Source organism: Macadamia integrifolia, chromosome 9, assembly GCF_013358625.1.
Source record: "Macadamia integrifolia cultivar HAES 741 chromosome 9, SCU_Mint_v3, whole genome shotgun sequence".
Taxonomy (NCBI): domain Eukaryota; kingdom Viridiplantae; phylum Streptophyta; class Magnoliopsida; order Proteales; family Proteaceae; genus Macadamia; species Macadamia integrifolia.
In genome coordinates this window covers 18,704,280-18,714,922 of record NC_056565.1, presented here as the reverse complement: position 1 = coordinate 18,714,922, position 10,643 = coordinate 18,704,280, and the positions used below count along the sequence as shown (strand labels likewise).

The 10,643-nt window shown below is 37.3% G+C and overlaps 1 protein-coding gene and 1 long non-coding RNA gene across 5 annotated transcripts in view; both read right to left on the bottom strand.

Moving 5' to 3' along the window:
* LOC122089968 (glycosylphosphatidylinositol anchor attachment 1 protein) overlaps positions 1 to 1,629 on the bottom strand; it is an 84,302-nt gene extending 82,673 nt beyond the window's left edge. For 2 of the 4 annotated variants that reach the window (XM_042659753.1, XM_042659754.1), the window contains exons 1-3: positions 708 to 1,629; positions 462 to 553; positions 38 to 137 (exon numbers count right to left, since the gene is read on the bottom strand). In XM_042659753.1, coding sequence (XP_042515687.1) covers positions 38 to 137; positions 462 to 553; positions 708 to 805 — 290 coding nt within the window. In that variant the 5' untranslated portion in view covers positions 806 to 1,629. The remainder of the gene's footprint in view (positions 1 to 37; positions 138 to 461; positions 554 to 707) is intronic. The other 2 variants (XM_042659756.1, XM_042659755.1) reach the window with 1 other exon arrangement.
* A 1,621-nt stretch (positions 1,630 to 3,250) lies between these two features.
* On the bottom strand, positions 3,251 to 5,760 carry LOC122089972. The gene is made up of 2 exons (XR_006143379.1): positions 5,516 to 5,760; positions 3,251 to 3,458 (listed from the first exon to the last, which is right to left on the bottom strand). It is a non-coding gene; the product is annotated as an uncharacterized LOC122089972 (long non-coding RNA).
* Between the last annotated feature and the right edge of the window lie 4,883 nt (positions 5,761 to 10,643).

Here is a 10,643-nt window from a genome sequence, read left to right as displayed (position 1 = left end):
GGGGGAGAGGAGGACAGTAAGGTGGAGGTATACATACTTTCCTGCTTCTCCAGACTTTTCTTTCAAGCCAATCATATCCTTAACCAATCTATCTGCCTCTGCTACTTCTTGAACAGATAACATGGGGTTGGCTGAACCTGAAGTCAGAAAAATAGTTCCAGTCAAGACCCTAGAATACTGAAGCACCAACTTGAAATGCTACTGTGGACAACACACATCCAAAGCAGTTCTAGTTCAGAGTGCTTCAGGCAGAAGCATGAATGTAAAAAACACAGAAATAAACGCTATCAAGTTTTGCCTAATTAACATCCATTTCCAGGACTCTCAACAACCACATTGAACATTTCAGCCCATCAAATGAGATCCAATTACTACAGTAGCTATTCACATCAACCAACCAGGTGATATAGTTAAAGTGAACGACACAATAAAGGTAAAGAAAAGAGAAAAGAAGTACTGACCAGGCATGAGGGCGTTTTCAGAGATATAGGTGCTCTTAGCCAAAACAGGTAGCAGCAAAAGAGCCACAATCCCTGCAGTACAGCAAACCACACTGATCCCATTCCACAAACTCAAATAAGTATCTTCATTGTATGTGCCACATTGTCATATATAACAACAATTTTTTGTTCTAAAACGTATTTCTATAACACATCAGAGACGGGCAACAGAAATCAACAGAAACGGGGGAAAGTAGGAGAAAATACCAGACAAAGAAGCTGTGAGAGATGAGGAAAATCCCTATACGAACGATGGGGCGGGGTTTCATCTTTGGAGTTTGGGTGCCCTTGTTACCCTCCGCCATGGCTCCCAAGCTTCAGTTGTTCTTTGATCAAATTATCCGATATATTCTTTCTTGATTTGGAGTTTACAAAGGTCACAACTCACAAATCAAGTATCCTGTAATTACCCCAAATCAAGATCCAGTCCTACAGTTGGGGAATTAAGCACAAAGGACTGACCATAGTTAAAAGAGAAAAGGAAAATATGCCGCGGGACTCGGAAGGGAAGGGTTTGGGGGTCGGAGAGTGGTGGGGGGAGAAATCAGGAATTCGGGGGCAATATTGGTAATTCAAAGTGACCTTTTTTTAAAAGCATTAACCACTTATGGGCTGAGTTTACAGAACTACCCAAGCCCTTCGTTGATACAGAGAAGAAGTCAATAACTAGGGTCTGCAAAAACTGCCTTGGTCTCACACTTTTCCTTTCCCCCTAAATCCTCTCTCTTGGTAATCTGAGATCTGAATTGCCAAAAAAATGTGAGTGAAAGGGGAGGAGAGGGTGATTTGCAGAAAATTTGAGGTGGAAGAGATGAAAGAGAGAGAGAGGTTATGCAAAAATTGGAGGGGGGAGATAAATCAGAGGGAGTCTTTAGAGAGAGAGAGAGAGAGAGAGAGAGAGCACATCTTCCCTAGGACTCATCATGATCGGATGAATAAGGATCTTATCTTGCTAACTGGGGGTTTCCAATTGTAGATGAAATGTAGGGAGCCAGCGACTACCATTGATAGGATGAACAGACTCGATTCTCAGAATCGCAAAACAGGGAACCTCTTTGAATCGCAGAATTGGAATGCCTGTGCCCTAATGGTTAATCACAGGGGTGCTTCCATGGAACACTTCCTTCCTGGAGGTATGGAAGATCGCCGAAGCGTGATAAAGAGGATAAAAATCCTCTACAATTCTTAATCTTGCTATTCTTTGCTATTCGACCAGTAGAGAGTGAGACAACTTTAAGTGAACGGTCCAGATGTCTTCTTGTTGGAGCCCCACCAAAACCGGTTTGACATAAATGGACCGGTCTATCAGAAGCATCAACCAAACCAGGTTTTGGTTTTGGTTGAATTAGGTTACTGTCGCAATTCAAAGACACTCTCGCCCTCTCACCCAGCTCTTGCACGACTCCCTCCCGCTCTCACCTCTCTCTCTCTCTCTCTCTCTCTCACACACACACCTCTCGCTGCTCACGTTTTGTATCGTCGCTCGGTCTCGTCAATCTCACGAAGGAGAAAATCAGTGACTAGCGCGCTCTCGGTCTCTCTTGCTGTTCACGCTGTTACTTTGTCTTCGCTCTTGGGTTTGATTGCTCTGTGCCGAAGCTCTTTTTCCCACACCAATCGGTAGCAGGTAAACACCTATATATATATATATATATATAATATGTGAATTTTTTGGATGATTATATTGGTATTTTGGGTGATTAAATTGACATTTATTCTCTTGGTGATTTCCGTAATTTGTTATCTTGGTTACTGCTAGACTCTAGGAGTCTGTCGCATCATTTCACTCTCACTTGGGAATTACTAATAATTTGGATGGTTTGGATCTGTAACTTCTATCTTCCAATGCTATTTAGTGGCTCCAAAGCGTTTTTCCTTTACAGGAAGTACAGGAGTCTTTTGGTTGGAATTCCTTATTTCTCTGTTTGTTTCAAAAGTAAGGAGGAGAATGGAAGTTTCAAAGTTCGCCCACTACTAAGGAACACAATAAGCTAGTTATCTGAGTAATTCACAAATAGGTCTCCCAAAAGGGTGGTTTGGTGGTTTAACACTCAAAAAAGTCAATGGACTTTCTTGGTTGATGCCAGGGAAATTAATATAATAGTGTTTGAAGTGGGTTAGGCTTAGGCATCAGGTACAATTTTTTTCTTCCACTTATGAGCAAATGGGATTGCAAAGCTGGTGAGGAATAGTAAAGAAGACAAACTTGTGTCCTCACATCAATACCGTTTATTTTAAATTCTCATTCTCAATGATTGCCAGGGACCCTAGGGTTACATAGCAAAACCCTTTCATCTCAATGATAATATTTTTATAAACAAACACCCAAGCAAGCATATAAGTTTTTAATTGATAAGGTATTGGATCGAGTTTTCTTTCACCCATTCATATCATTACTTGTGATGAACATGTTTCTTATAGGGGTATTGCTTTTTACACAGAAATGGACATTACCCTTATGATTATTTCATTATTACTATAATGTACTAACAATTTTTTTTTTTGTAGGTAAGGAGTCTTTAGCTCAAAATGGTAAAGCATGTGGGGTATTACCCCAGGGTATGGTAGTTCGAATCCACCAAGACTCTGGATGAGTTGATAGACGCTGGTCTTAATAAATTGCAAGTTTTTCAGTTGCTGCAATCTTAAAATCTGATGGCTTTGATTATTTGAATTCATTGTTTCTCTTCTCGTCTCTTATAATCTCATGAGGATTATATCATTTTCTTTGGCCAAATGATAAGGATTAATAGAGATAAAAAATAGGTAGGATATTTATTAACACAGTTCTTTTCAAACCCTGCTTAATTTAAGGATACATACAAACTGTTCTGTGGATCTTCTGTATCTGATTCCCTTCTCCATGCGGAACTGTCTCTACTTCCAATTCTGTCTTCTTGGTGCATATGAAAAGGCAAAAGCGAAAAAAGCACTTCTGCAATATGATACCTACCAAACCTGCAGAACATGGAAGAAGTCGAATAGTAATTTATGATCAAAGCCCACCTATTTGGTCATCTGTGGCTGAAATGATTACTTGATATAAAATTCACTATGGAGCTTATAGGTTGAACTTTTTGCAGCTTTTGATAGTTCAACCATTCATGTTAACGCTTCTGTTTTTCATACTGTCTCAACTGGAAAATGGACAGATTCCATATGAATGTATTTCCTAACACTTGAACCATATTTTGATAGTTTCGATTTCATTGACACATGTATATTCTGAAGTATCTATTTAGATGCGTGTAATACCAACTGAACTAATGTCTGTTTCATATTACAATGTTCAGCATCACCATATAACTATGTAATGCTTTCAAATCTACAAACTACCTGCTTCACCATATGATAAGGCATGCATTTTTTTAGTCCGGAGATAGTTCCTAACATCTTGGGTCGTATAGCTCAGGTTCTCGATCCCACCAACATGCCTACCCATCAACTCAACTATGGATCTAGGTATGATCCCCAAGTCATCTGCCAAATCAATTTCATACCTATGTATGTCTAACATCTTCCTCTGTGAATGCATCATATGAACTGTTGATATAATATGAAGATCATGATTATGTTTCCCCACAAAGTCATGACACATGTATTTTCCATCCTCAACCAAATATATGGCCATTCGCGCCTGGCAACTTGTTCTAGTCTCAGCTTGGGGATTAGGAGTGTTGATGTTTCGCTTGTCTGATTGCCGACACTAGCTTTTGAACAGACATATCCCCTAGATGTTATAGTCATTTTGTCTTTCTTGCTCTTATTTAAAAAGTCTCTCCTAATACTAAACCCCATTGTCCGTCCATAACTATTGCAAAAATTATATGCATCCTGTTCTGAATCGAATAACATACCAACCCGAGGTTCCCTCTCATCATTCAAACAAGCATTTTCCATACTAGACAAAACAAATAAAAACAATGACACCTCAGATACCAAAAAAGATAACATATACAAAAAAAAAAAAAATACTAGATTAAAAAAGAAAAAAATAGATTAGATTATTCCATTGCAAGTAATTTAGAGCAATGACCATGATAACTCATGATACATAGACAAAGCCCCAAAAACATCAAGCAATAGTTACTTACAAGGCCAAAATTAACGGGAACAAAGGAGTGACGAGAGGTAGTTCTAACTTCTAATAACAGAAGACCAACTAGAAGCTAGGTCACTCACTGAGACATCTTCAAAATTGTATCCATTTTCTGTGGATTTAGCACCTTAATTAAACATTTTGTATGAGTACTTATGAGGTTCTTGGAAAGTGAGTTGTTGACATATTGTCTACTCGCAATAACTCATGAGTTTCTCGGAAAGGGATTTCATTATCCAGATGCAGGCTCACATTATATTAGGTTTCCACACAGCAAGCATGGATGGGATTCCATTGCCACCTAGAATCCCCTGGTCTCAACCTTTAATGATCTATAAACATTATTTGTGATAAACACACAAGAGAAGCTTAAAAAACCTTCAGTGAGCATTCTTATAATTGGGAAGGAAGAGAGCCAGCGATGATTATCTGCTATCCATTTCTCAAACTTCAAAATCTTTATTTTTTTATAGCCTCTGCTTATAAAAAGGGAAACTGCGAGGAGTTCAAAAAATTTGGCACACTTGTATTGTATATTCTAGAGGCCTACTCTGATCTTGATAGTCAAAAAAACCAAGGAAGTAAAATGATATCCTGAATTTAGTGTATGTAATTTCCATTAATTCCCAATAACAGAATTCGTCTTGGAATTCATGGACCGCATTCCAATGCAACCTTCAATTTTTTATTCTTCACCTATTAAGAAAAATGCTGAAGAAAGTAATGTTTTATCCCAATTTTAGAACCAGAAATCATTATGATATGTGGAATTATACAAAGGAAAAGGTACTCGTCGCCTTGTTGGGCATCAGCAGATGCAGTACAGGATTTCCGTGCATGATGTAAAATATCCTTAATGTATCATACAGATTGAAAAAAAAAAATTCAAATATTTTATATATAGATAGGTGTTTACCTGCTGCCGATTGGTGTGGGAAAAAGAACTTCGGCACAGAGCAATCAAACCCAAGAGCGAAGACAGAGTACCAGCGTGAACAGCAAGAGAGACCGAGAGCGCGCTAGTCACTGATCTTCTCCTTCGTGAGATCGATGAGACAGAGCGACGATACAAAACGTGAACAGCGAGAGGTGTGAGAGACAGAGAGATCTTTGATCGCGAGAGAGAGTCGTGCGAGAGCTGGGTGAGAAGGCGAGAGAGTGTTTGAATTGCAACGGTAACCTAATTCAACCAAAACCTGGTTTGGTTGATGCTTCTGATAGACCGGTCCATTTACTTCAAACCGGATAAAGAGGGCAGTGCACCCCCTTCTTTCTGTTGGAATTCTTTTGTTTCGATTTCTCTGCTGCGGGGTAGTTATGTAAACTCAAATTGTTGGTTTTTTCTTTTTTTTTTTTTAATAAAGCTTTGACACTTCTTTTATACTCAAGATTGAGTTTTATTCCTACATCATAACCGGCAGTGGTCCGCACAACGCCATTCAACCATCCAAACACGGCTTCAGACCTCCAAAAGCTCCCTAGGTGAAAACCGCCGTCTTCAAAGGTTGATTCAATTTTCATTATATCCAAAACGAAGAAGAAGAAGAAAAAGCTCCCTAGGGTGAAAACCGCTGTCTTCAAAGGCTGATTCAATTTTCATTAGACCCAAAACAAAGAAGAAGAAGAAGAAAGGGGTAAAATCGTCTTTTCTATCTTAAAAACTAACACCTCTCTCACCGTGTTAGTTTGGGTGAGTTTGAATGTAATTTTTTAATTTTCAGGGGGGACTATGTAATTTTGACAAACGACAGGGGAGGTTGATGTAAATCATAAAAAAAATGATAGATATAAAATGAATATTAATTTTTTTTTGGTAGAAAAATAAATTAATATTCGGGCATATGGAAAACCCCCAATACAAATCCCCTATTTATTTAAGATGGCATATAAAGAAATCCGCACACACAAATGGTATATGGATCCTTTTTCCAAAAACTATATCAACAATTTCCTTTAGTTTCAACATGTCAAAAGAATATGGACTTATATATGCAACCCGAAAACGAAAGAATAAACAAATATCTCATAGGTTGGCTAAGAAATCTTAATTAAACAAATTTGGATGATGATTGAATTAAACGTTTCTTGACATCTTTCAGAAGCTTCTGATTGTTTGATCTTCGATTAGAATATACCATCGTGTAATCCATATCAAATGTTTAAAATGCTATATCAGATAATGTTGAATCGCATAAATTAAAAGTTTTATAATGGTTGACCCATATATTTTTAGAGAGATAGATACAACGGGTGCTAGCATACTTGATATTGGCGGCATACCCAACATTTTCCCATAATTAATATCTTTTCAAAGATGATAACTTCATTTTCATGTCTTTTAAGTATTTTTGTATCAACCATGGTTTAATGATTAATTCATATTGACCCATATCAGAGAGCAAGAAAATGGAAAGTTTCATTGAATTAATATTTTCAGAAGGGGGTGGGGGGAGTAAGAAGCAATTGCAGAGACCAGGTCAATTTGACAAACCCACATGATCCTTAATCCACCATTTTCAGATTCAACCTGTTTCACAGTTCAGCCAGATAAGGTCTACCTATGAGTCATTCTTCTTCTTTTTTTTCTTAGTAGATTGGGTAACAGAACAATGGTATTGATGCAAAACTTAAGGTTTTATATTAGGATTGAGAGGACACACCAGAACAGATTGGATAACAGACTGCTTAAGAACATTGCATAGCAATTTTAATCTCTCCATATGCAGATCCTCAGAATATTATACCACCAAGAGAAAATCTATTCTATCATCCATTTTCTCCCCATTGCTTTCCCAAATATGAAAATCAGATCTTTCAATGACATTATCTGAAGATGCTGGATCAAAGGGTGAACATATATTTTGCAAATCCACACCAAACTCAACAGCTCTCCAACTAGCTGCTTAGTTTTTACAGTTGCATTAAATCAAAGCAAGATTTGATGATCTCTGAAAGGGGCACAAATCCAACTAGTACTCAGATATCAAGATTCTACTTTAAAACGTATGAGCTCCATACCATCAATATAGTTGGCGATGTATCCTTTCCACCAAGAAGAAAGCCGGCAGAATCTAAACTTTCTGGAATTAATACTTCAAGAAATTTAATGCAAAGGCCCATCCAGGCTCAGAATCTAGACTTACAGTTGTATAGCATGAACTCTCATCTCAGTGTGTCCAGAAGCTTGGTTCAATTCCTCCAAGAACAACTTGGAGAGCCTTAAGCTAGCTATCCACCTCAACAGGTCCTACAAGGACCATAAGATTTGCTCCTACAAAATCTTCACAGCATCTATGAGACATCTTTACTTTTTAAGATTTGCTTCCCTCAGTTTTCACAGGGTATAGTATTAAACCTAAACTTCTTTCGTTCTCTTTTTCTTTTTCCTTCTTTTTTTTTTTTTTTTGGGGGGGGGGGTGGCGGTGGGGGATGTGAGGGTGGGAGGAGGGGGAACTGAGTAAGGGAGATGTCCAGTCAAGAACTGCCACTGTCCCAGATTGTCAATATTATCTGATCATGATCCAAATCTATTTACTCAATTCAACTAAGAATGGATCCCTGATAAATCTGTATAATGAATTCATTCAGATATACCCTAATATGTCAGATAAGACTGATCCTGTTATATGTTAAGGACATCTAATGGTTCCAATATAGTAAGCATTTTAAGTGTTGAATTACACAGGAATGTTTTGAGGCTCAACCGCAAACCTATATATGGTAAATGGTATTATTGTACTTTACAGTCCAAATGCCACCACTGTTTCCAAAAGGTGACAAGTGCTTAGCTTCATATTCTCAACATTTCCACTGCATAACCAAAGATTACCAGAAAGAGATCTTACCATGTAATTCTCAGATCAGATTAGATTCATAATTTGGAATGAGTTTGGACATCATCAACTAGAAAATTACTCCTCTTGAATTCATCTCATGCCTTGATTCTACAATCTTTCCCCTGTATAAATTTTTCTAGTTTCTCTCACCCAATTCATTCATAGCTTTTTAATTTCCTCCCAAACCAACTTACATTCCACAGAAATCCCACACTGGTTTAAAACCAAATCAATTCATAAAGTTATAACTTATAAGGATTCAAAATTATTATTTAACTTTTAATCCTAAATCATTCTAAGAATTAACTCCAATGTATCTTTGGTAGAGCACCAACAAGATGGTGAAAGAACATGCTCCTGACTTTCAAAAAGAGGATGCAAAATGAGGGACAAGCATCCGACCTGCTGTGCAAGTTCTATCCCCTCCCCCAACAATTTCAAAACACCTAGGAATGCTTTCTTTAAAATGGGACAGAATAACGACAAAGAAGTTATAAATTAAACCCCATAATTATGGAGCAACAATGTTTATTTTAACATTTAAGTGAAAATTCCTGTAAATCTAGAAGAAATTCAAAAGATAGAGATAGATAGTATATAAAAAATAAAAAATAAAAGACGAAGAAGATAAAAGGAAGCTGAAGTGAAGCATTAAATATAAAACACAATATATATATATATATATATAAAACATAAAATGGACATTGCATACCTGGGTTTGACAAGCCCAAGGGAGAAGTTTCACGGGATAGCAAGAGCAGAACCTTCACTATCATAGACAACCCAGGTCAAGGTTGAGAAAGAGAGGTGGGGCTGGTAAACAGTCCTTGGTTTACCAGCCTCTCTGTAGTCACACTGTTGCGTTTGTCATAAGGGCAACCATGAGGTCATGGATTCACTTGGTATGAGACAGGGAGAGTAGCATGAATTTAATCCCATTTCACATTTGGATTTTAAGTTTTTTGGATATTAATGTACCTGAAATTTACCCCTGCAATCTTGCAAAGTAGCAGCTCAAAACCATAGAAGATAAAAAAAAAAAATAATAAGTATAATTTCTTATCTAATTATCTTATCATGTTTTGGCCAAAATGACCACAATGGGCTAAAATGGCCCAAATCCCCACATTTTGGCCAATTGAAGACTCACAATAATTGCCTTAATGGAGTTGGATGCTTTACAAGAACAAATATCAAAATTATATGCCTTTTACTTTAAGCCCCAACTCCCAGTTAGAGCATATATGGAGTGGATTTCAATCCGGTTTTAGGTTTCATCTCCAAACTGTTAAAATACTACAGCTGTTTTAGATACAACCCAACTGGACAAAGAGGATGAAGGGGCAACAACACTTCATAAAAGAATGTTGGGACTCATAACTGAATAGAATAAAATATAACCAATTCTAACTTCTAAGGATATATAGACATAATGAACCATATAATAATGTGGTACCATAATGTGTCAACCCAAGAAACCAATCATAGCAATACAAGAAGCAAAGACAGAAGCTCTTTACATTTAACATATCAAATGGATCCATGAACACTATAAGCTAATGTAATTGTCCCATCCATCAACAACTAACTACACCCAATTTAGATATTTCTTAAACGAGGCATGTGACTATGAGGTTTCCAATTTCACCATAGCATAGCTGAAGAAGATACAGAAGCACAGAAACACACTTGAATAGTTACATACCCTTCTAAGAATTCTCCTATTGTCAAACCCTTACCTGCTAGTCCAGTAATTGTGTTGATTCTAAAGAGATGTAAAAGAAAGTGTTCGATTTCAAGCAGTTTGTCCACCATGATTTCACATGATTCTACCCTCAAATTTCATGCAATAATCCTTGGGTATGTATGAAGACAAATTAATACATTCCACCAAAGAAAATGAACTGCAAGACATGGGTAGTTGGCACACTCAGCTTGTCGGGTTTGGGATAACAATTATTTAAAGTCTCAGAAATTTGAAGAGTAAGTCAAGCTTAAGCAATGCTGACTCTGAAGCTCCAAGAGAAATCATAAAACTCTGTTGGTAAGGAGTAATCGCAAGAAGCTCAATCCAACAGAAAAACCAGTACTACTTACTCATCAGCCACTATGCTAATTTACCCATTTGCAATGACTATTTCTTATGCTGCAGAAGAACAATAACAGATTTTAAAAATAAGAAATGAAATTGGTTGGGGGGGGGGGGGT